At 47.2% G+C, this 27,121-nt stretch overlaps 1 protein-coding gene across 1 annotated transcript in view; it reads right to left on the minus strand.

The window, feature by feature from the left end:
* Window positions 1-27,121, minus strand: part of LOC115459050 (cell division cycle 5-like protein) — a 135,916-nt gene that overhangs the window by 94,678 nt on the left and 14,117 nt on the right. The window contains exon 2 of the mRNA XM_030188915.1: window positions 20,607-20,710. Coding sequence (XP_030044775.1) covers window positions 20,607-20,710 — 104 coding nt within the window. The remainder of the gene's footprint in view (window positions 1-20,606; window positions 20,711-27,121) is intronic.

Raw genomic sequence — 27,121 nt, forward strand, 5'->3', positions numbered from 1 at the left:
ACAGGAAAGTAGAAATAAAGCCCCAAAGGAAAGGAATACTAGCTGATGCGTTTTTGTTTTTTTTTTTAAAGAGGCAGGAGTTGCAGGGAACATCAGAAGCGTCGCTCCAACGAAGGCCACCAAGCCTGGCGACGGGTAGGGGAGGGACCTGGCACCACCAGGTGTACCCCTTACTGGCTCAGGATGGCCATGAACCCCCAGCTCAACTAATCCTGAGGGAACAGGCTAGGAGCAAATTCCCATGAGCTCAACTAAACCTGAGGGAACAGGCTAGGAGCACATCTCAATCCAGAGAGCTGCACAGGATATGTCTATCCACCTGCTGAGATAGAGAGAATACAGAGAGTAAGATGGCTGCACGGGTCTACATATAGTAAAACTCTGGAGTTCTCTCTATCTCCACCTGCTGGTAGAGGGACACAACCCACTCGTCTCTGGATTGATCTGTGGGACGCTATGGAAAAAAAAGATTCTCTTCTGTAAATGAAAGGGAATAAAGCCAATTTCCCAATTCCCAGATGTCATGTTTGTGCAGACAGATCTATGGGCTCAAGACAGAGGTGCTCAATGTCGGTCCTCAAGGTCTGCAACCCAGTTGGGTTTTCAGGAATTCTACAATAAGCATGAGATCTATTAGAATACATTGGAGGCAGTGCATGCTAATAGATCTCATACAAATTCACTGGGGAAATCCTGAAAACCCGACTGGATTGCAGATCTCAAGGACCAACAATGAGCACCACTGGCCTAAGAGTTCTAAGACAGAGATTCTCAAACCAGCCCTGGATCCAGTGGATTGCAAGATCCAAGACAGCACATTTTTAGTAGGTACAGATCTTGTAAGATGAATCTGATTAATTTCTTTTGACAGGGTGACCAGATAATTTGATTGAAGGAGATACCACCAACATGTTGTGTCTTCAGGATATTCCTAATAAATACAAATAAGAGAGACTGGGTGACCAGAGAGATGGATCATGGGTACAGTTGGATGTGATGTAATTAGATATCAGCAAGGCCTTTGACATGGCTCAAATTAAAAAAAAAAAAAAAAAAGCAAGCAGAAGTATCCCCCGCTCCTCAGTTCCCCAGGACCAAAGTCCACCACCCTAACCACTAGGCCACTCCTCCACTCCTTTGGATCCACAATGGTCTACCCACTTTTTCTTTGACATGGCTCTGCATAAGCATCTTATAATAGGCACCCTGTCAAAAGAAACCGGTCAAAAAAAAAAACAGACAAAAGAAACCAGACAAAAAAGTTCCAAACAAAAAGGTTCCCGACATAAAAGTCCCTGACAAAAGGATCTGATGAAATAGATTTACTGAGAAAGTCCACAGCTTGTCACTTGAAAGTCCTGGCACCTGCCTACGGCTTGACTTCACTATCCACACTTGGTATCTAGTGAGAATCAAAAATCTGCTTGACAAGATAATCCGGCTTGGTTAAGGAGGTTTCCCTGCCCTGTTTTGTGTAGAGTCTATTTTGTCTTGGGGTTTTTTGGGAGGGTTTTCTTTGTCATGGTCTGTTTTAGTTTTACTCTGTTTTGTTGGGGGTTTTTTCTCATGGTCTATTATGTCGGGGTGCCCTTATAATATGATACAGTTACTTCTATACCAGGATTACCAAGAATCTGGATCATCATGGATTCAAAATAAAAGACAACCAGTCATTTCTGGGATATCAACAGAGTGTAAATAGACTTAGTAGGTACATGGATATTTTAAGTTTTATATAAAGAATTGTCCAGAAATGTTGAAAATAAGGTTTTGTTTTTTTTAATTTTGGTGCAATATCATATAGGAATAAAATGGGCCCTGCTGCAGATAACTCAAGCTAAGCTTTAGTAAAAGACCCCCATAATTTGGTTCAGATCTAACAACCAAGGGAATATAACACAATTTTGCCACCTGATATGAAAAGAAAGGCATAAAGATGAATTTATATTTTAAATTCTTTACAGATGGAAAGTTTACTATAAATTGGTTTTGAGGGGTTACATGGTCAGGTTTCTTTGCATTACACATTAGACTGGCTGTTGAGTTTTGAGGTGACTGAAGCTGCTTTAATAATTTGTTCTAACAGCCACAATATAGTGCACTGAGTGGAGGAGTAGCCTAATGGTTAGTGTAGTGGGCTTTGATCCTGGCAACCTGGGTTCGATTACCATTGCAGCTCCTTGTGACCATGGGCAAGTCACTTAACCCTCCATTGCCCCAGGCACAAGAAAACTTAGATTGTGAGCCTTCTAGGGACAGAATGTGAACAGTGCTGCGTACATCCAGTAGCGCTATAGAAATAATTAGTAGTAGAACTAGCAGTAGCAATCTAACAGGGCTTGCACTATTTTAAAATGATCATATATGTGAAATACATTCTGCTTCACCTTAGATGTCGAAAGACCCTGTTTTATAAATAGGTTCACATTAAGATCAAAGGCTCAGGTGAAATTTAAGATAACTCCTATGACCTTTAAAGATGTGTTTCAAACATGAAATATCTATTCTGTGTTATTAAGCTGTTGGTTGATAAGTTTTCAAGTGAGGCTCCAAGCCTGGATATTTTTGTTTTTTCAACATTTAGCTTTAGTAGGTTATCTATTGACTAATTTTCCACTAAAGTAACAATCTTGGATAGAATTAACGGACAAATTAGACCTTACCTGCTAATTTTATTTCCTGTAACCCCACCAGATCACTCCAGAAAGTGTGGGTTTGTTGTGTCCACTGAGCAGCAGGTAGAGAGAGAAAAATAAAAAGTGTTCAGCTCCAGCACATCAGTATTTAGATAACAAAGCAGTGGAAAGCCTGTTAGACCACCAAAACAAACTTCATTCCTACACATGCATCACAAAAACAATCTCTGTGAGAGGAAAGTGTGGAGATTAAACAAAAAAAAAAAAAAAAAAAAAAGAGAAGCAGAACTTTGAGAAACAAAACTAGGTAAAAATCAAACAAGATGTCACTGTATAGGGCAGGAACCTGGACTGATCTGGTGGGTCTAAAGGAAAGAAAATTAGAAGGCAAGATCTAATTTGTCCTTTCTTAGCGCCCTCATCAGATCAGCTCAGAAACATCTGGATGTAGCAGTCTTCAACCAGAAGTAATTCAGAAACCCCAGCCACAACCACTGAAGCCCCAAAGGTAGCTTCCCCTCCCACCACATCTAGGTGATAGTGCTTGGAAACGGTGTGGAAAAAACGCCACATTTCTGCTCTATAGAAGTCCAAAGGAAAAACTGCACTGAGCCACTCCCCTCATATAATGTGCTCTTAGCAGTGAAAGAGGCTGTTTCCCCCACAAGGATTCACGTTAAAGAAACTGTCTATTTAAGCCAAAGGGCAATGGTTGCCTTAGAGGCCACCCCGCCTCACCTCAAAGACTCAAAAAGAACAAATAACCTGTTAGTTCTACGAAATTCATTCGTCATCTCAAGATACATCATCCATGCCCTGCAATCATACAGCAAATGCAGAGAAAAAAAATCAACTCCATAATCAAGGAGGATTAAGTCCTGGTTCACATGGAATGGAAACACCATTTTTGGAAAGAAGGAAAGTACCTTGTAGATTGAAAAGTTGAAACTTGTCCCAGCAGGAAAGAGCTTGCAGTTCTGAAACTCAGTGAACAGGCCAAAAAACAAACCACACCATTTTCAAGGTCAAATTCTTTAAAATGATTCTATTAAGAGATTCAAGGTAGGCCTTTGAAGTGCCCTAAGAACAAGATTCAAGCTCCACTCTCGACATAAGGGTAAAACTGGCAGCTAGAGACGATTAACCCCTTTCAGGAAACGTATAACATCCGGGTGGAAGGCCAGAGAGAAGTTCTGTAGCTGACAATGAAAACAGGCCAGAACTGTCACCTGTACTTTCAAGGAGCTTAAAGAAAGCCCCTAAATAAGAATAGACAATACTGGGTCAGATCAATGGTCATCTAGCCCAGTATCCTGCTTCAAACAGTGGCCAATCTAGGTCACAAGTACCTGGCAGAAACCCAAATAGTGGAGAGATGTCCAATTATGTTACAACTCATTTGAAACTAAATATTTAAATAGAGCAAAATATGGCATCAGACAGAACTGAAAGTAAGCTATAAGTCCTCTTACAACACTCAGCTATTTCAGGGCACAACCTATATCAAAGCACCAATCTTTATTTGCCAACATGTCTCTCCCATTCATTTATTACTTTATTATCAAAAACTAATCTCAAAATTATTTGATATGTATCAAAAATATAATATAAAATATAGGTTATGCCCTGAAATAGCTGAGTGCTATAAGAGGGCTTATAGTCTAGTTTTACTTCTCTGATGCCATATTGTGCTCTCTTTAAATATTTAAGTTGTAACATAATTAGGAGATTGCTACACATTTTACACATCTCTTTTTCTGCTGATTTCTAGATAAGGGAGGTTGTATACATATGCTTTTCCCTTTTCCCTTAGCACAAAAACCCAAATAGTAGCGAATGCTACATACCTGTAGAAGGTATTCTCCGAGGACAGCAGGCTGATTGTTCTCACTGATGGGTGACGTCCACGGCAGCCCCTCCAATCGGAAACTTCACTAGCAAAGTCCTTTGCTAGCCCTCGCGCGCCCGCGCGCACCGCGCATGCGCGGCCGTCTTCCCGCCCGAAACCGGCTCGAGCCGGCCAGTCCAGTATGTAGCAAGACAATACACTTCAAGGGAAGACACAACTCCAAAGGGGAGGCGGGCGGGTTTGTGAGAACAATCAGCCTGCTGTCCTCGGAGAATACCTTCTACAGGTATGTAGCATTCGCTTTCTCCGAGGACAAGCAGGCTGCTTGTTCTCACTGATGGGTATCCCTAGCCCCCAGGCTCACTCAAAACAACAACCATGGTCAATTGGGCCTCGCAACGGCGAGGACATAACTGAGATTGACCTAAAAAATTTACCAACTAACTGAGAGTGTAGCCTGGAACAGAACAAACAGGGCCCTCGGGGGGTGGAGTTGGATCCTAAAGCCCAAACAGGTTCTGAAGAACTGACTGCCCGAACCGACTGTCGCGTCGGGTATCCTGCTGCAGGCAGTAATGAGATGTGAATGTGTGGACGGATGACCACGTCGCAGCTTTGCAAATTTCTTCAATGGAGGCTGACTTCAAGTGGGCTACCGACGCAGCCATGGCTCTAACATTATGAGCCGTGACATGACCCTCAAGAGCCAGCCCCGCCTGGGCGTAAGTGAAGGAAATGCAATCTGCTAGCCAATTGGATATGGTGCGTTTCCCTACAGCCACTCCCCTCCTATTGGGATCAAAAGAAACAAACAATTGGGCGGACTGTCTGTGGGGCTGTGTCCGCTCCAGGTAGAAGGCCAATGCTCTCTTGCAGTCCAATGTGTGCAGCTGACGTTCAGCAGGGCAGGAATGAGGACGGGGAAAGAATGTTGGCAAGACAATTGACTGGTTCAGATGGAACTCCGACACGACCTTTGGCAAGAACTTAGGGTGAGTGCGGAGGACTACTCTGTTATGATGAAATTTGGTGTAAGGGGCCTGGGCTACCAGGGCCTGAAGCTCACTGACTCTACGAGCTGAAGTAACTGCCACCAAGAAAATGACCTTCCAGGTCAAGTACTTCAGATGGCAGGAATTCAGTGGCTCAAAAGGAGGTTTCATCAGCTGGGTGAGAACGACATTGAGATCCCATGACACTGTAGGAGGCTTGACAGGGGGCTTTGACAAAAGCAAACCTCTCATGAAGCGAACAACTAAAGGCTGTCCTGAGATCGGCTTACCTTCCACACGGTAATGGTATGCACTGATTGCACTAAGGTGAACTCTTACAGAGTTGGTCTTGAGGCCAGACTCAGACAAGTGCAGAAGGTATTCAAGCAGGGTCTGTGTAGGACAAGAGCGAGGATCTAGGGCCTTGCTGTCACACCAGACGGCAAACCTCCTCCAATGGAAGAAGTAACTTCTCTTAGTGGAATCTTTCCTGGAAGCAAGCAAGATGCGGGAGACACCCTCTGACAGACCCAAAGAGGCAAAGTCTACGCCCTCAACATCCAGGCCGTAAGAGCCAGCGACTGGAGGTTGGGATGCAGAAGCGCCCCTTCGTCCTGTGTGATGAGGGTCGGAAAACACTCCAATCTCCACGGTTCTTCGGAGGACAACTCCAGAAGAAGAGGGAACCAGATCTGACGCGGCCAAAAAGGAGCAATCAGAATCATGGTGCCTCGGTCTTGCTTGAGTTTCAGCAAAGTCTTCCCCACCAGAGGTATGGGAGGATAAGCATACAGCAGACCCTCCCCCCAGTCCAGGAGGAAGGCATCCGATGCCAGTCTGCCGTGGGCCTGAAGCCTGGAACAGAACTGAGGGACTTTGTGGTTCACTCGAGATGCGAAGAGATCTACCAAGGGGGTGCCCCACACCTGGAAGATCTGTCGTACCACACGGGAATTGAGCGACCACTCGTGAGGTTGCATAATCCTGCTCAACCTGTCGGCCAGACTGTTGTTTACGCCTGCCAGATATGTGGCTTGGAGCACCATGCCGTGACGGCGAGCCCAGAGCCACATGCTGACGGCTTCCTGACACAGGGGGCGAGATCCGGTGCCCCCCTGCTTGTTGACATAATACATGGCAACCTGGTTGTCTGTCTGAATTTGGATAATTTGGTGGGACAGCCGATCTCTGAAAGCCTTCAGAGCGTTCCAGATCGCTCGTAACTCCAGAAGATTGATCTGCAGATCGCGTTCCTGGAGGGACCAGCTTCCTTGGGTGTGAAGCCCATCGACATGAGCTCCCCATCCCAGGAGGGACGCATCCGTGGTCAGCACTTTTTGTGGCTGAGGAATTTGGAAGGGACGTCCCAGAGTCAAATTGGAGCAAATCGTCCACCAATACAGGGATTTGAGAAAACTCGTGGACAGGTGGATCACGTCCTCTAGACCCCCAGCGGCCTGATACCACTGGGAGGCTAGGGTCCATTGAGCAGATCTCATGTGAAGGCGGGCCATGGGAGTCACATGAACTGTGGAGGCCATATGGCCCAGCAATCTCAACATCTGCCGAGCTGTGATCTGCTGGGACGCTCGCACCCGCGAGACGAGGGACAACAAGTTGTTGGCTCTCGTCTCTGGGAGATAGGCGCGAGCCGTCCGAGAATCCAGCAGAGCTCCTATGAATTCGAGTCTCTGCATTGGAAGAAGATGGGACTTTGGATAATTTATCACAAACCCCAGTAGCTCCAGTAGGCGAATAGTCATCTGCATGGACTGCAGGGCTCCTGCCTCGGATGTGTTCTTCACCAGCCAATCGTCGAGATATGGGAACACGTGCACCCCCAGCCTGCGAAGTGCCGCTGCTACCACAGCTAGGCACTTTGTGAACACCCTGGGCGCAGAGGCGAGCCCAAAGGGTAGCACACAGTACTGGAAGTGGCGTGTGCCCAGCTGAAATCGCAGATACTGTCTGTGAGCTGGCAGTATCGGGATGTGAGTGTAGGCATCCGTCAAGTCCAGAGAGCATAGCCAATCGTTTTGCTGAATCATGGGGAGAAGGGTGCCCAGGGAAAGCATCCTGAACTTTTCTTTTACGAGATATTTGTTCAGGGCCCTTAGGTCTAGGATGGGACGCATCCCCCCTGTTTTCTTTTCCACAAGGAAGTACCTGGAATAGAATCCCAGCCCTTCTTGCCCGGATGGCACGGGCTCGACCGCATTGGCGCTGAGAAGGGCGGAGAGTTCCTCTGCAAGTACCTGCTTGTGCTGGAAGCTGTAAGACTGAGCTCCCGGTGGACAATTTGGAGGTTTTGAGGCCAAATTGAGGGTGTATCCTTGCCGGACTATTTGCAGAACCCACTGATCGGAGGTTATGAGAGGCCACCTTTGGTGAAAAGCTTTCAACCTCCCCCCGACCGGCAGGTCGCCCGGCACTGACACTTGGATGTCGGCTATGCTCTGCTGGAGCCAGTCAAAAGCTCGCCCCTTGCTTTTGCTGGGGAGCCGCGGGGCCTTGCTGAGGCGCACGCTGCTGACGAGAGCGAGCGCGCTGGGGCTTAGCCTGGGCCGCAGGCTGTCGGGAGGGAGGATTGTACCTACGCTTACCAGAAGCATAGGGACCAGTCTTCCTTCCCCCGAAAAATCTTCTACCTGTAGAGGTAGAGGCTGAAGGCTGCCGGCGGGAGAACTTGTCGAATGCGGTGTCCCGCTGGTGGAGAGACTCTACCACCTGCTCGACTTTTTCTCCAAAAATGTTGTCCGCACGGCAAGGCGAGTCCGCAATCCGCTGCTAGAGTCTATTCTCCAGGTCGGCGGCACGCAGCCATGAGAGCCTGCGCATCACCACACCTTGAGCAGCGGCCCTGGACGCAACATCAAAAGTGTCATAAACTCCTCTGGCCAGGAATTTTCTGCACGCCTTCAGCTGCCTGACCACCTCCTGAAAAGGCTTGGCTTGCTCAGGGGGAAGAGCATCAACCAAGCCCGCCAACTGCCGCACATTGTTCCGCATGTGTATGCTCGTGTAGAGCTGGTAAGACTGGATCTTGGCCACGAGCATAGAAGAATGGTAGGCCTTCCTCCCAAAGGAGTCTAAGGTTCTAGGGTCTTTGCCCGGGGGCGCCGAAGCATGCTCCCTAGAACTCTTAGCCTTCTTTAGGGCCAAATCCACAACTCCAGAGTCATGAGGCAACTGAGTGCGCATCAGCTCTGGGTCCCCATGGATCCGGTACTGGGACTCGATCTTCTTGGGAATGTGGGGATTACTTAATGGCTTGGTCCAGTTCGCAAGCAATGTCTTTTTCAGGACATGGTGCAAGGGAACAGTGGACGCTTCCTTAGGTGGAGAAGGATAGTCCAGGAGCTCAAACATTTCAGCCCTGGGCTCGTCCTCCACAACCACCGGGAAGGGGATGGCCGTAGACATCTCCCGGACAAAGGAAGCAAAAGACAGACTCTCGGGAGGAGAAAGCTGTCTCTCAGGAGAGGGAGTGGGATCAGAAGGAAGACCCTCAGACTCCTCGTCAGAGAAATATCTGGGATCTTCCTCTTCCTCCCACGAGGCCTCACCCTCGGTGTCAGACACAAGTTCACGAACCTGTGTCTGCAACCTCGCCCTGCTCGACTCGGTGGAACCCCGTCCACGGTGGGGGCGTCGAGAGGTAGACTCCCTCGCCCGCATCGGCGAAGCTCCCTCCGCCGGCGTAGTCGGGGAGCCTTCCTGGGAGGTGGCCGCGGTCGGCACCGCACGCGGTACCGACGTCGGGGACCTCAACCTGGGCGATGGGCCAGCCGGCGCCACGCTCGACGGTACCGGAGGCGCAAGCACCGCCGGTACCGGAGGGGTAGGGCGCAACAGCTCTCCCAGAATCTCTGGGAGAACGGCCCGGAGACTCTCGTTTAGAGTGGCAGCAGAAAAAGGCTGAGAGGTCGATGCAGGCGTCGACGTCAGAACCTGTTCCGGGCGAGGAGGCTGTTCCGGGCTGTCCAGAGTGGAGCGCATCGACACCTCCTGAACAGAGGGTGAGCGGTCCTCTCGGTGCCGATGCCTGCTGGGTGCCGAATCCCTCGGCGACCCAGAGCTCTCGGTGCCGACACGGGGAGGAGACCGGTGTCGATGCTTCTTCGACTTCTTCCGAAGCATGTCACCGGAGCTCCCCGGCACCGACGAGGAGGACGTAGAATCCATCCGTCGCTTCCTCGGGGCCGAGGCCGAAGGAGGTCGGTCTCGGGGGGGCTGTACCGCAGGAGCCCTCAGGGTAGGAGGAGACCCACCCGAAGGCTCACCGCCACCAGCAGGGGAATGGACAGCCCTCACCTGCACTCCTGACGATGCACCACCGTCCGACGACATCAGCAGACGAGGTCCCGGTACCACCGACGTCGATGCAGCTATCCGATGTCTCGGCGCCGATGCAGAGGCCCGATGCCTCGATGCACTCGATGCAGGGGCGGCCGAAGAAGATGGTCTGGACGCTGACGACGTCGATGCACTCGAAGATCCCGGTGCCGATGCCGACGAAGAGCCCGAGAACAACACGTTCCACTGGGCTAGTCTCGCTACCTGAGTCCGCCTTTGAAGCAGGGAACACAGACTGCAGTTCTGAGGGCGGTGCTCGGCCCCCAGACACTGAAGACACGACGAGTGTCCATCAGTGAGCGAGATAACCCGGGCGCACTGGGTGCACTTCTTGAAGCCGCTGGAAGGCTTCGATGTCATGGGCGGAAAAATCACGCCGGCGAAATCAAAGTCCGAAATGACAGAAAAAGAGCACCAAAAACTTTAGAGGGAGAAAATCTCGACCGAGGCCGAAAAGAGGCCTACCCCGACGACGAAAGAAAACTTATCGGGGCAAAAAGCTGGAAGTACGGGAAGGATTAACACGAAACCCGTGGGAGGGCTTCCGGAGCACTTCCCGACACAGGACAAAGCTTTTCCGAAGAAAAAAACACGTCAAATAAATTTTGGACGCGCGAGGTCGACTTTCCGGGGCTCGACACGGCGAAAACGCGACCGTACCGAGTGCGGACAAAAGAAGACTGGCCGGCTCGAGCCGGTTTCGGGCGGGAAGACGGCCGCGCATGCGCGGTGCGCGCGGGCGCGCGAGGGCTAGCAAAGGACTTTGCTAGTGAAGTTTCCGATTGGAGGGGCTGCCGTGGACGTCACCCATCAGTGAGAACAAGCAGCCTGCTTGTCCTCGGAGAAAGCAACATTACACGCTACAAGTCCCAGGGAAAGCAGTGGCTTCCCCATGTCTGTCTTAACAGCAGACTATAGACTTTTCCTCCAGGAACTTGTCCAAACCTTTTTTAAACCCAGATATGCTAACTATTGTTATCACATCCTCCAGCATTGAGCTCCAGAGCTTAACTATTCATAGAGTGAAAAAATACTTCCTCCTATTTGTTTTAAAAATATTTCCATGTAACTTCATTGACTGTCCCCTAGTCTTTCTATTTTTTGAAAGAGTAAAAAAAAAAAAAAAAATCAAATAACCTCTACTCATTCTACACCACTCAGGATTTTGTAGTCCTCAATCATATCTCCCCCTCAGCCGTCTCCTTCCCAAGCTGAAGAGCCGTAATCTCTTTCTCCTTTCCTCATATGAGAGGGGTTCCTTCCCCTTTATCATGCTGGTCGCTCTTCTTTGAACCTTTTTCAATTCTGCTATATCTGTTTTGAGATATGGTGACCAGAACTGAACACAATATTAGAGGTGCAGCTGTACCATGGAACAATACAAAGGCATTATAACATCCTCATTTTTGTTTTCCATTCCTTTCCTAATAATACCTAACATTTTATTTGCCAAAGTATGTTCACAGTACTTAAAGCTAACAATAAAAAGAGTGCCATCACACTGAAATAAAGAGTAGTTACTTACCTGTAACAGGTGTTCTCCGAAGACAGCAGGCTGCATATTCTCACAAGTGGGTGACGCCACGTCGGCCCCGGAGGATTTTAAAGCAAAATCTCAAAATCTCTTTACAGCGTTCTGTCGCGCGAGCGATCGTACTGCGCATGTGCGCACACCTCTTCCCGCTCGCTGTGCGGACACGCCCCTCAGTTATATCCAAAAGATGGAGGAGACAACTCCAAAAGGGGAGGTGGGAGGGTTTGTGAGAATATGCAGCCTGCTGTCTTCGGAGAACATCTGTTACAGGTAAGTAACTACTCTTTCTCCAAAGACAAGCAGGCTGATATTCTCACAAGTGGGGTATCCCTAGCTTCCAGGCTTACACAACAAACAGTGGTCAATTGAGTCTCGCAACGGCGAGGCCAGAATAAAAATTGACCTGAAAAGAAGAAACATCTAAATGAGTGTAGCCTGGAACAGAACAAACATGGGCTTAGGAGGGTTGGAGTTGGATTCTAAACCCCAAAGAAGTTCTGCAGCCCCGACTGCCCAAACCGACTGACGCGTCGGCTATTCTGCTGAAGGCAGTAGTGAGATGTGAATGTGTGGACTGATGACCACGCCGCAGCTTTGCAGATCTCTTCAATAGTGACTAATCTTAGATGAGCCACCGACTCAGCCATGGCTCTAATTTTGTGAGCCGTGACATGGCCCTCTAGAGTCAGTCCAGCTTGGACAAAAATGGAGGAGATGCAATCTGCTAGCTAAGAAGAAATGATGCGGTTTCCGACAGCAACTGGCATTAAAGGAAATAAACAACTGGGCGGACCGTCCAAGGGAGCTCGTCTGCTCCACGCAAAAAATGCGCAGCTTGCTTTCTCCAGGGCTTGTAAGATGAGGGAGAAAGAATGTTGGCAAGACAATTGACTGGATCAGCTGGTACTCTGATAGCAGCGCCAGTAAGAACTTTGTCTGCATGCGGAGAACTACTCTGTTAAGATGAGAAGTAAGGTAAGGCGCTTGAGCTACCAGAGTCTGAAGCTCACCGACCTTACGAGTTGAAGGAACAGCCACTAAGGAAAACGACCTTCCAGGTCTAATACTTCAGATGACAGGAATCCAGTGGCCCGAATTGAGCTTGCAGCAGCTGGATGAAAACGACATTGAGACCCCAAGATACTGAATAAGGAGTGATAGGGGCTCTGACCGAAGCATAAGAGCCAACTGTGAAAATTATTGTGCTAAGCCCAACAGAAATAATCCCCCCTAGACACATACAAGGAATTTTCTCAATATTGGGGGAGAAATAAACCTCTCATGAAGTGGACAGCTAAAGGCTGACCTTTTACACGTTGATGATAAGCTCTTATTGCACGAAGATAAATACTGACAGAGTTGGTCTTGAGACCAGACTCAGACAGGTGTAGAAAGAACTCAAGCAAGGTCTGTATAAGACAAGAGGCAGGATCTAGGGCCTTGCTGTCACACCAGACGGCAAACCTCTTCCATGAAAAGAATAACACCTCTTTGTGAAATCTTTTCTGGAAGCAGGCAAGAGTCGGGAGACACTCTTCTGGAAAACTCAACGAAACCTACACATTCAACATCCAGACCGTGTGAGCCAGAGATTGGAGGTTGGGATGTAGAAGTGCCCCCTCGTTCTGCGTAATGAGAGCTGGAAAACATTCCAACTCCAGAAGAAGAGGGAATCGTATCTGACGTAGCTAGAAAGGAGCAATCAGAATCATGGCTCCACAATCTTTCTTGAGAATCAGCAAAGTCTTTTCCACCAGATGTATGGGAGGATACGCATACAGAAAACCTGTCCCCCAAAGAAGGAGAAAGGCATTCGATGGTAGTCTGCCGTGAACCTGCAGCCTGGAACAGAACTGAGGGACTTTGTGATTGGACTAAGTAGTAAAAAGATCCACTGAGGGGGCATCTCACTCCCGGAAGATCTTTCGAGCTACAGCCATGCTCAACAACCATGACTGTAGCATTATCCTGCTCAGCCTGTCGGCCAGACTGCTGTTTACGCCAATTAGATAAATAGCTTGGAGAAAACATGCCGCGTTGGCGGGCCCACCGCTACATCTGCATGGCATCCTGACTCAGAGGACAAGATCCAGTACTCCTTTGTTATCGAGTACATCACAACCCGATTGTTTGGTTGAATTAAAATAATTTGGTTGGATAGCCAAGAGGGATGCAACCTTCGTGAGCAGCTTTTGACTGAGAAAGGTGGACGGGAAGCCTCAGAATCAAAATGGAGAGAATTAACTACCTCTGAGGGGAATTCCGAAGACTGGCAAACAGTTGGGTCACATCCTCTAGATACCCTAAAGTTGATACCATTGGGAAGCTAGGATGCACCGAGCGGATGTCATGTGCAAAAGTGCCATGGGTGTTAAGGGAACACATGCACTCCCAGTCCATGAAGATACGCTGCAGAACAGCCAGGCACTAGGAAAAAACATACTCTGGACGCAAAGTGAGTATAAGTATCCTGTAAGTCCAGAGAGCATAACCAATCGTTTTCCTGAAGTATGGGAAGAAGGATGCCCAGGGAAATCATCCTGAACGAAAATCTGTTTAGGCCTCTTATGTCTATGATGGGACGCAACCCACAAGGAAGGACCTGGAATAGAAACTCAACCCTTCTTGCCCTGGTGGAACGGGCTCGACTGCATTGCACTGAGAAAGGCAGAGAGTTCCTCTGCAAGTACTCACTGTTGATGGAAGCTAAAGGATTAAGCTCCCAATGAACAATGTGGAGGGTTTGATTCCAGATTGAGAATGTATCCTAAACCCATCGGTTGGAGGATAAAAGAAGTCACCTGTGGTGGAGAAAATTTAAACTTCCGCCCGACAGGCAGATTGGCCGGTACGGACATTTTTTTTTTTTTTTTTATATTGGCTATGCTGAATTGGAGCCAGTCAAAAACCCCTCTCTGGTTCCTGCGGAATAGCTGCAGGAGCCTGATTAGGCGCACGCCGCTGACTAGAACGAGCGTGCTGAGGCATAGCCTGAACCGGCTGTCGAGAAGTAAGAGTATACGTACGACCCCTTAAGGCACAAGGAAAACTACTCTTCTCTTTAAAGAACTTCCGAGATGAGGAAGTGTATGCACAGCATATCTACAATTTTCTGCTGAGTCTCCTCCTCCAGGTGAGAGGCACACAGTCATGAGAGTCTGCGCATCACTGTACCTAGAGCAGAAATCTAGGTGTTACACTACAAGTGTCGAAATGCCATTGGACAGGAACTTGCAACACACCGTGTGCTACCTGACCACTTGGTGAAAAGGTGTAGCCTACTCCGGTGGGAATGCTCGTATAGATCTGGCAGGACTTGGTTTTGGACGTGATCATGCCAGCCTGGTACGCCATTCTCCAAAAGAGGCTAAGGATGTATGCTCTGGCCTCGGGGATGCCGAAGTAAGTTCTCAGAACTCCTATCTGTTCTGAGTGGCAGAAGACTCAGGTGAAGATGGTAGTCCAGGACCTCGAGCATCTGGGCATTGGGATCCACTGTAATGTCAGATGAACCATCATTGAACTGAGCTAACTACTCAAACAGAGCAGCTCAGATCCAAACGCGTCCGATATGGAGGTGCGGTAAGTTCTACTACGGGGTCGAGAAGTTGCCCCAGTAGGGTGCGAATACCCATACGAGAGGCAGCATCGGTGAAGGAGACCAGGTGAAAAGCTAGATGCCGCAGGAGGCGGTAGCACCCATGGTATCCAATGGTACCCATGGTCCCGAAGATACCTGGTACCCATGATATCCGGCACCAACAGCACCAACGGTACCGATGGTACACATGGCACCGACGGTGCTCATGACACCTGGCACCAATGGCACCCATAGCACTGATGATACCTGGTCATGATATCTGGTATCGATGGTACTCATGTGCCGACGGCATCCATGATACCTGATACCCATGGTATCCACGGTACCGACGATACCTGATACTATGGTACCGATGGTACTCATGATACTCGGTACCTATGGGCGATGATACCTGGTACTCGATGGTGCCCATGATACCTGGTGCCAATGGTGCCCATGATACCCGGTACCGACAGCACCCATGGCACCGATGACACTCGGTATCGACGGCACCCATGGTACCGATGATACCCAGTGCCGACGGGACCCATGGTACCGATGATACCCGGTACCGACGATACCTGATACTATGGTACCGATGGTACTCATGATACTCGGTACCGATGGGCGATGATACCTGGTACTCGATGGTGCCCATGATACCTGGTGCCGATGGTGCCCATGATACCCGGTACCGACAGCACCCATGGCACCGATGACACTCGGTATCGACGGCACCCATGGTACCGATGATACCCGGTGCCGACGGGACCCATGGTACCGATGATACCCGGTACCGACGGGACCCATGGCACCGACCATGGTACCAATGTTCCTGGTACCGATACTCCTTGGTACCGACGCACCGATGATATTCGGTACCGACAGTACCCATGGCACCGATGATACTCGGTACCGACGGCACCCATGGTACCGAAGATACTCGGTACCAGACGGTACCGAAGATACTCGGTACCGATGGTATCCACGGCACCGATGATACCCGGTACCGATGGCACTGTTCATACCTGGTACCAGTGTATCGACGTCCAATGCCAGGATACCTCCATAACAGAGGGAGCAACGCTCTCGGCACCGACTGATGTCTGAAGCCCCGATACCTCCATAACAGAGGGAGCAAAGCTCTGGGCACCGATGGTACCGACACCCGCTGATGCGCCCGAATGACCTGCCAAGCAGGAGGCGCCGAGACAGGTGGAGACCTATTCGATGCATAACTATACCCAGCGTGCATCGGTCTCTGTCGGACGCCAGAATGATCTCCTTTGGGCATCCCTGGCAGTCTCGTCTTTGAGACACTACTTGCGCTTCACAGGGAGATGATCCGGCCCAAGACACATCCTCCGATGCGCCCGAATGACCTGCAGAGCAGGAGGCGCCGAGGCGGGTGGAGACTCACTTCAAAGGTTACACCACTGATATTGTGTCACCAGGTTGCCCATTCAGTGGCTGACCAGGGATGCACCTGCTTAGGTTCCTGTTTTTTCCTGTGACATACACCTTCACCACTTGTGGGGCTTAAAGACAGTGGTGTGCTGAAGCAGGCTCTCACAGCTCTGGAGAGCCATTTGTAAATGGATCCTAAAAATGTGGGCTTGTTTAGTTTGCTGGCGACAGAGAGCCCACAGATAACAATATACCAGCACTTTTATAAGAAAAAAGAAAAAGAGAAGCTTATATGCTTTGTTTTCCTTTCAGGCACAGCCCCTTGTGACTCTGGCAACTACTTAACTTTTCCTTGCCCCAGGTACAAAAAGTACCTGTATATATAAGCCACAATGAGCCTGCCATGAAAGAGTACAAATGAAAAAATAAAGAACACCCAAAAGGGTAAAATAAAAAAAGAGATTTTACTCCGAGGACCTGAAGAAAACACGAAGCAGTAACGAACTCCGTGTCTCCTCAGACGCGGAAAAAGAAAAACTGAGGGGCGTGTCCGCACAGCGAGCGGGAAGAGGTGTGCGCACATGCGCAGTACGATCGCTCGCGCGACAGAACGCTGTAAAGAGATTTTGCTTTAAAAATCCTCCGGGGCCGACGTGGCGTCACCCACTTGTGAGAATATCAGCCTGCTTGTCTTTGGAGAAACGCATAGTTTATCTATTGATGGGATTTTTACGTCAAAATCTCTCTGTTTTGTTTATCTCGTTGGGCAGACTGGATGGACTGTACAGGTCTTTATCTGCTGTCATTTACTATGTTACTATGCTTTCTTGGCTGCTGCTGCACAATGACCAGAGGATTTCAACAACTTTAAATAACTTTGTGCCATCAGCAAATTTAATTACCTTAGTTAGTCTCATCTCTTGATGATTTATAAATATGTTAAAAAGCAGCGGTCCCAGCACAGACCCCTGTGGAACATCTACCCTTCTCCATTGAGAATATTTACCATTTAACCCTACTCTCTGTTTTCTATCTTTTAACCAGTTTTTAATCCACAATTGAACACTATCTCCTATCCCATGACTTTCCAATTTCCTCTGGAGTCTTTCATGAGGTACTCTGTCAAATGCCTTTTGAAAATCCAGATACACAATATCAACAGGCTCATCTTTATCCACATGTTTGTTCACCCCTTCTAAGGAATGTAGTAGATTGGTGAGGCAAGATTTCCCTTCACTAAATCCATTTTGGCTTTGTCTCATTAAGCCATGCTTTTGAATATGCTCTGTAATTTTGTTCTTTATAAAATAGTATCTACCATTCTGCCCGGCACCAATGTCAGGCTCACCGGTCTATAATTTCCCAGATCTCCTCTGGAACCTTTTTTTAAAAAATCGGCATTACACTGTCCACCCTCCAATCTTCCGGTACTATGCTTGATTTTAAAGACAAGACACTTCCCACTCCGAGGGGGATACCACACTTTCCAACACAATTTCCCAGTATTTGGAGGGCAGACAGCAAGAAGAACAAAGATCCAATACATTCTTGTGGCCCCGCAGTGGCATTCGCAGGGACCGAGTGTTCCTCCACTTTGAGTGGTTGGTCCCACAGTGTGAACAGTGCTTAACGGCCTCAGCTGCATGCTGAAAGATTAGAGTTTGATCAGGTAACACCACAGCACAGCGGGAGATCCATAACCCACAGATCAGACCAACTGATCACCTGGGACGACACACAGTGCCTACCTGACATCCTTGCAGAGGAGAAGAGGCAGTTTACCCAAAGCTGACTGCCAGCAGGAAAAGTTCTCCCCTGAAATCAGCACCTTTTTATTTCCTTGCTGCTGCTTTTTTTTTTGTTTGTTTGTTTGTTAAGGTATACCCTTCATGGGTAATCGCCCTATGATTAAGAACCTCCTAGCTCAACTGGACATCAGTTGACTAACTGGTACAGGAACAGGCCTCAATCCTCAGTCCAGGAGCCGCATTGTGGACCACATTCCCTCTGGTAGATATAGAAAACTACTGAAGTGTTGGAGCTGCACAGTTTCCTTATAGGGCAGAGCACACATCTGTGGTTTTCTATCTCTAGCTGCCAGTCGATGAACACAACAAACCCCCAGTTTCTACACTGATCTGGTGAGGGCACTAAGGAAAGCTTTCTTCACATTTGGTAATATCGATATGAGTAGGGAGGGTGATGTATTATTTTATAAGTATGTAGAGGACATCAAACTCTGATAGTACTGCTCCCTAAGTACTCATAAGACTATTAAACAAGATAGGCAAAAGGAGAGCCACCTGTGGGATGCCACAATTTAGGGGCCATGGCTCTGAAAATGGGTTTTTGGTTTAAAGCTTTCCTTAAACAATGTAAAACTCTGAGGGTTCTACTTTGTCCAATAGGCGCAGAAGTAGCATATAGTTGACCAAGTCAAAGGTACATGAGAGATAACATTGGAGCACAATGGCTCAATAGCCTTTGTTCAATAGGTGCAATCCTTCATCTCTCTCTGCAGCATTCAACTACCCCAGCAGCTCATGGTAGTTCTGCTGCACTCACATCTCCAGGATTATACAGTATTTCCTGCTCATTTCTTTTTTTTTTGTGGAAAGTTTTTAATTTTCTTTCTCAATTTTGGGAAATGTGCATATCTCTGATATCTTTCTGTTAGTGCAGTAGTAGAAGAAATTTATTTCTTTCGCTCTCTGGTTGCTTGGGATTCCCAGTTTAGTTTTTGTTTAGATACTGCTATTTCTAATTTGTGTCCCCTTATTCTGTATTTGAAGGCATGTCCATGTTCTAAATATGTGACTGAGGTGCGGTATTCCATTACTGTGTAGTTTGTGGGGATTTGTTGCAGTCCAGTTTATTCTGCTTTCCCTATTGAAGGTATATTAGTGTTATTGGGCCTGGTGTAGCGAATTCCTGCCTCTTTATAGTTAGGGTTGTTGCTGTGGTCACATGTGCACAAAAATGACTTTATAAAATTATTTCCTAAGTGTAAAGTAAAAAAAATAGTGATAGGAGCTGGGCCCCCCCAACCAAAGAGGGATTCTGCTGCCTCTGACCGAAGGATGGGAGGAGGAAAAGTAATAAAGGCAATGCTGAACTGGAAGATGGAGAGAGAGGGGGATGCTTGACAGGTAAAGGGGAAGGAGGGGGGAAAAAAGGCAATGCTGGGCAGGGGAGGGGAAGCAAGAAAAGAGAGCGATAAAAAAAAAAGGAGATGCTGTAATTGGGGATTTGTAGATTGCAAGGGGGCACCAAACCCCTAGAAACCACTTTGGGACTACTCCTGCCCCAACAACACCCCTAGATCATCAGGAATTGTAAGATAGGTCCAGGAGGGCCTATGGGTTGGGGGGGGGGGGGGGGGGGGCAGGGCACAAAACACAAATTTTCAGCTTCCATGAAAACACACGGGGGCTCATTTTGAAAGCACTCAGACTAACCTATGGAACTTTGTAAGTCTAAGTGCTTTGAAAATGAGCCCCATTGTCACTTTCAGCCAAAACTGAAACATGGCCGAAAATTAAAATAACCTTTCAGCTGAAACTAAACCAGGCAGAAATAGGATTTTTGGCCGGTTTTGGTGCCAAAACCAAAATTGAAATTTGGTCAGCCTCCATTTTGTTCTTTATAATAATCTCTACCATTTTGCCTGGCAGCAACATCAAGCTCACCAGTCTTGACTCCTCTGGAACCCTTTTTAAAATTTGGCATTACACTGGCCACCCTCCAATCTTCTGGTACCATGCTTGATTTTAAAGCTATATTACAATTACTAATACCAGCTCTGCAAAGTTCATCTTTTAATTCGATCAGTACTCTAGGATGTATACAATCTGGTCCAGGTGATTGTTACTCTTTAGTTTGTCAAATTGCCCTATCACTTATTATTAGCTTACCATTAGATACTATTTCTGACACACGTATCTCCCCCACATCTTCCTCAGTGAAGACCGAAGCAAAGAATTCATTTAGTCTCTCTACTGTGGCCTTGTCCTCTCCGAGTGTCCCTTTTACCCCTCTTTCATCTATAGGTAACTGTTAAATAATGGCTAGGACTTTCTTCCCCTAGGACTGTGAACTACCATTATAAATTAATATTCAAATGAGCAATATCCATGCTTTAGTTTGACAATCTTGGAAAAAAAAAAAAGACTAGAATAATAATGAAAAGCTCTTCCATTTTAAAGTAATGTAAAGGTTTTTACTAAGCAATCAAATAAGGATTTGTACATACCATCGAGCTTTACACTGCTTTGCTGATTTTCTGTGCAACAAGGAAGCTATTCGAGACCACTGGTTTTTGCCATATTTCATAACAGCTGCTTTAAGAATTTCATCCTTGAAAAAGAAAAAATGTGCAATGTTCATCAAAACTAAATTCAACAGAAAGCTAATTTTGATTTAATACACTTTCTCTCCTAAACAGGGAAAAAAAATTCACTGAGAAAAATGATAAGATCTGAAATGATTCAGAATTAAACAATTCACTTACAGATCGGCTAGACCAATATGTACACCACTAAATTCAAATTCCCAATGAAAATAATTAATTTGCAGTAATATGAAGATTATTTTCCAAGCTGATGAAGACAGCTTAGGGTGCATTCTGATTTTAAGAAGACCTGCATCATCAATTTACATCTTCCTTCTACCAGTAAGTGATTCTGTAAATTGTGGTGAGTCACTTTATTTCACAATGAGGGGCATAATCGAACGTGGCGCCCAAGTTTTCATGAGGGCTTCCTCGCAAGACAGCCCCATAAAGGGGCGGGGCAACCCGTATTATCGAAACAAGATGGATGTCCATCTTTCGTTTCGATAATACAGTTGGGGGCGCCCAAATCATGAAATTTTGGTCGACCTTAGAGATGGTCGTCCTTAGGTCGTTTTTCAGATGGTCATCCCCGGTTTTCGGCGATAATGGAAACCGAGGACGCCCATCTCAAAAATGACCAAATCCAAGCCATTTGGTCATGGGAGGAGCCAGCATTTGTAGTGCACTGGTCCCCCTCACATGCAAGGACACCAACCGGGCACCCTAGGGGGCTCTGCAGTGGACTTCAGAAAAAGCTCCCAGGTGCATAGCTCCCTTCCCTTGAGTGCTGAGCTCCCCAAACCCCAAAACCAGCAACTGTACACCACTACCAAAGCCCTTAGGGATGAAGGGGGGCACCTACATATGGGTACAGTGGGTTTGTGGTGGGTTTTGGAGGGCTCACATTTACCACCACAAGTGTAACAGGTAAGGGGGGATGGGCCTGGGTCCACCTGCCTGAAGTACACTGCACCCACTACAACTGCTCCAGGTACATGCATACTGCTGCGATGGATCTGAGCTGAGTATGGCATTTGAGGCTGGCAAAAAAGTATTTTTAAAGATTTTTTTTTTTTAGGGTGGGAGGGGGTTAGTGACCACTGCGGGAGTAAGGGGAGATGATCCCCGATTCCCTTCGGTGGTCATCTGGTCAGTTCGGGCACCTTTTTGATGCTTGGTCGTGAAAAAAAAAATGGACCAAGTAAAGTCGCCCAAGTGTTCATCAGGGACGCCCTTCTTTTTTCCATTATCGGCCGAGGATGCCCATCTCCTAAGCACCCCCCCCCCCAGTCCCGCCTTTGCTACACTGCTGACATGCCCCCGTGAACTTTGGTCGTCCCCGCGACAGAAAGCAGTTGAGGACGCCCAAAATCGGCTTTCGATTATACCGATTTGGGCGACCTTGCAAGAAGGATGCCCATCTCCCGATTTGTGTTGGAAGATGGGCACCCTTCTCTTTCAAAAATTCACCTGAATTCCTCCATTACCCAGGTAAGACATGATACCACCGCTTTGGCCTGCAAGCCAGAAAAAGCGGTTTATCAAATTTACTAATAAACAAATACTACCAGGGCAGAATTAATGCCTAGACAAATTATGCACAACAGACCCGATCCAAGAATGCTTTCAAGCTTGTTCATAACAACTTTTTAGAATGAGGTACTATGCATACATACATCCTCCCACCTGCTCCTGTTACACAGGACCTAGCCAGTCAAGTTTTTAGTTTATATAATGTAATACCAAAGGACAGGAGTGAGAGTAGGTAAGACTAAATATTCTGCTATCCTTGGAGAACACCTGCTACAGCAGTTAAATAACTTGGTTTTCTCCGAGAACAAGTAGGATACATGTGGGACTCCCTAGATACAGATTGCCTTCAACAACAACAACAACAAAAAAGGAGAATATGCAGAAGACATTGCAACAGGCAAGGGTTAATGAATAGTGATAGCAAGTGAACAAGAATTTGTATCTTTTTTGGAAGGCAGTCTGGAACAGAAAAAAATAAATGGGCCTAAGTAAATGGAGTTGGGTTCTAGAAGACCCTAACAAGATTCTGAAGGACTATCTGGCCAAATCGGCTGCTGCATTAGGAATCTTGTTCTAAACTGTAATTGGATGTGACTGTGCGGACTAAACACAGCAGCAATACAAATTTTCTCTATGGAGGCTGATATAAAGTGGGCTATTGATGCAGCCATAGCTCTAATTTTATGAGCTGTGACATGAACCTCCAGAGTTAGCCTGGACATAAGTAAAGGAAATGCAGTCTGCCAGCAAATTTGAAAGCATGCATTTGCTGATGGCAGTTCCCATGCTGTTTAGGTCAAAAGAAACAAAGGCTGGGTGGGCTTTCTATAGGTTTTAGTCCACTCCAGATACAAGGCCAAGGCTCTCTTGTGTCCAAAGTGTGTACTACACTTGCAACTTTATGGGCATGAGATCCTAGAAGAAATATTGGTAGAACAACTAAGATGGCATTCTGACACTACCTTAGGAAGGGTGTGTGTGCAGAACCAATCTCTTGAAAAACTTTGTGTAAGATGGATCAGCTACTAGGGTCTGGAGCTCACTCACCCTGTGGGCTGAACTGACTGCCACCAAAAAAAGGATCTCTAAGGTCAGGTACTTCAGATGACAAGGTATGTAGTGCCTCAAAAGAAGCTTTCCATCAGCTGGGTTAAAATGATGGAGATCACATAACACTGAAGGAGGCTTGATGGGAGGCTTCAAAAGAGAACAACTAAAGACTGGGCAGCGATGGGTTTACCTTCCACTTGGTGATAAGTGTAGGAGCAAAACAAGCACTATGAAGCACTGTATGTGCTCTTACATAACAAAGATATATGGGATTAAAATACATGGCATGATTATCCTGCAATAATAACCTGACTTCAAAAATGCAGACTCGAGTTTATTCTGTCTTTCAATGCAAAGCCTATTTTTGCTGTAGCTGCAACCTTGCATACAGATGAACACTGCTGACTAGGGTCCAGATGTGCTAGAATAATAAGGTTGCTATCAGCATCAATGTTATGGCCAGAACAGCCAAGGACTCTTGGAATTACTCTTGCAGCTGGAGAGACACTGTGGTTGGCAAACTACACATTGTTTATGAAACCCTGGCTTCTTGTCAAGTTGACTCCTTCAATGTGGTGCCAGTCTGAAGCCACAATACTTGGGGTAAACAAAGTTATGTGTGCATCACCCCAAGGTCAGAATGTACTTCATTAGCAAAGCTGCAGCCCATGATTTTTATATTAAAAAGGGCTCTTCTCTGAAGCAAGGGGCTACTATGTTGACATTCCATCTGAGGAGCAGACCTGCGTTAGACCTGACTACCCGTTTGAGGAAAAGGCTGCCATCTAGAGGTTTGCATCAGGTTGTATGTGTCCCATGTTCCTTTTTATATGTGCTGTAGATTCAGAGTGACTCTAGTTAGACATTTAGGTACATTTGCTCTGAACTATATGTATAATAAGACCTGTGTCTATATTCTTGCCTTCCTTGCACATCATCTTCGCAACTATTGTAAATAAAATAATTGCCCTATTTTTTACAATACTTGGTTGTGGAGTTAGTTCCTTCTATTATTTGGCCATTGTGGGCTTAGATCTAAGGATGAGAACACATTTGCTTCTGATACTTCACTCAATTATAGTCTTGCTTGAGACCCATTTCTTTTAGAATTTATACTGTCAGGTACCCCAATAACACCCCAAAAGTGTTTTATTTATTTATTTGGATTTATTTACTGTCTTTTTGAAAGAATTCACTCAAGGCGGTGTACAATAAGAGTAGATCAAACATGAGCAATAGACAATTACAGCGATAAAAATATTCAAAAACAATACTAAGTATGGCATGGTATACTACTTACAATGTCAACACAATAAGTAACAGAACATTATAACTGATAGTGAAGGGTAAAGCAAAGATGTAACATATAGATAGGTAAGAAAGTAGGACGAGTTAGAAAGTAAGGTGACTGATTTAAAATAAGTTGCACATGAGGTCAGAGACATCCTATATAATAAAAAGCATCTCCAACGTTCTGAAGCTGAGAAAGTGATGCCTTGAAGCATTCGTGCTCCTGCTGTATCCATCTCCTGAAATGACGTCACGTACTTCCGTGTTCGTAAACACCAATCACTGGAAGGGAACGAACGTGACGTCATACGCATGATGAAGGTGTCGTCGTCCCTCCCTTCCTCCTTCCAGTTCCAGGCCCCCTACCTCCAAATTTTAAAAGTCAACTTCACTTACAAAGTCGTGTTTACGGCGGCCGACAACAGCAGCAGCGGTAACAGGCGTGTAGGCTCGACCTTTCTCTCTCTCTCAGCTCTGGTCCCGCCCTTGCGAAAACAGGAAATGAGGGCGGGACCAGAGCTGAGAGAGAGAGAAGGGCCAAGCCTGCACGCCTTTTTCCGTTGCTGCTGCTGCCGGCCACCGTAAACCCGACTTCGTAAGTGAAGATGACTTTTAAAATTTGGAGGTAGGGGGCCTGGAACTGGAAGGGAGGAAAAGAGGAAGGGAGGGACGACAACACCCTCATGCGTGTGACGTCGCATTCCGAGGGGGGGGGATCCTGGAACTGGGAGGGAGGGGGGAACCTGAAACTCGGATGGAAGGAGGGAGGGAGGAACCTGAAACTCTGAGGGAGGGAAGGAGGGGGGAACCTGAAACTCGGTCCCCTGGAACTCAGAGGGAAGGGACGACCCTGGAACTCGGAGAGAGGGAGGGAGGGGACGACCCTGGAACTCGGAGAGAGGGAGGGAGGGGGGACGACCCTGGAACTCTGAGGAAGGGGGGGGCCCTGGAACTCGGAGGGAGGGGGAGGACAACCCTGGAGCTCGGAGGGAGGACGACCCTGGAGCTCGGAGGGAGGACGACCCTGGAGCTCAGAGGGAGGGGAAGGCCGACCCTGGAACATGGAGGGAGGGAGGGGGAGGACGACCCTGGAACTCGGAGGGAGGGAGGGGGAGGACGACCCTGGAACTCGGAGGGAGGGAGGGGACGACCCTGGAAATCAGAGGGAGGGAAGGGGGACACTGGAACTGGGAGGAAGGGAGGGAGGGGGGGCCCATGGCACACACTCTCATTATCACACACACACTCGCACATTCACTCTCTCTCTCTCTCACAGTCACTCTCACACACACTCTCTCAAACATACACACTCTGAGGAAAACCTTGCTAGCGCCCGTTTCATTGGTTTCAGAAACGGGCCTTTTTTCCTAGTGGTTAAATATTATCTCAGCTAGGGTAGGAGTGGATGAACATGTCCTGCTGCAGTATGTGCAGCCCATGTCACTCCTTGTGTATATGATTGAGACTAACAAGTTAGTTACTTCTTCCATTAAAGGCCTGGTTGAAGAGCCAAGCTTTCACCTGGTTCCTGAAGTAGAGATAGTCTTGTGTTAAGTGGAGCCTTTCAGGCAGTCCATTCCAGAGTGTGGGGGCTACACCTAAGAAGGCTCGCTTGCAGGTATCACATTGTGTAATGTCTTTTGGAGAGGGTGTGGTTAGTGAAAGTCCTTGGGAGGACCTTAGTGTCCTTGACAGTGTGTGCAGGATCATCCTATTTTTCAGGTACTCAGGACCATTTCCTTTCAGGGCCTAGAGTTTTAAATTTAGCCCTGTATTGTACTGGTAGCCAATGAAGGTTTTGCAAAAATGGTGTGATATGGTCAAGTCGTTTGCAACCTTCAATGAGTCTTGTTGCTGCATTCTGAATCAACTGGAGCTGGTGCAGGCCCTTTGTAGTCAGACCGTTGTATAGTGCATTGCAGTAATCCAGTCTTGATGTTATCATGGCATGTACAATTGGGATAAGATTTACCTTCTCGATATAAGGAGAGAGGCAGCATAGCTGTCACAAATAGTAGAAGCAGCTCTTGAAGGTTGCTTGGATTTGGGGAATCATCGTTAGTGTTGAATCTAACTGTATTCCAAGGTTCCTGACTTGTGATTTGAGGGGGAGTTCGTACTTCCCAAAAGGGATTTTGATGTCAGGTATGTATCCAATTGTGTCGGGGACCCAGAGAAGCTCGGTTTTACTTGGGTTCAAGCAAAGTTTGTTGTGTTTAGCCGATGAGCCGTGACCAATTTTGATGCACATTTTGAGTCAACTTGTTTGACTGGATTTTGCATCCATAATGTTAAAATGTATTTCATCGGAATTAGCATCAAAAACTGTACAGGATTTGAATTTTTTAGCCATTCTTATAAATGTGTTTCGATTTTATTAGACCCCAAAAATTGCATTTTGGTAAATGTCGCGTACTCATGGACTGACAACCTTTCAGAAAAGGGGGTCTAGATCTGCAACTATTGCAGTTAGAGGCCTCAAATTTTGGGAAACTTCGTTTAACACCGGACTCACGCAACAGATAAAATTTGAACAAAATTGGAGAACATGATGGTGGGAA

This window comes from Microcaecilia unicolor, unplaced genomic scaffold, assembly GCF_901765095.1.
Source record: "Microcaecilia unicolor unplaced genomic scaffold, aMicUni1.1, whole genome shotgun sequence".
Classification (NCBI taxonomy): domain Eukaryota; kingdom Metazoa; phylum Chordata; class Amphibia; order Gymnophiona; family Siphonopidae; genus Microcaecilia; species Microcaecilia unicolor.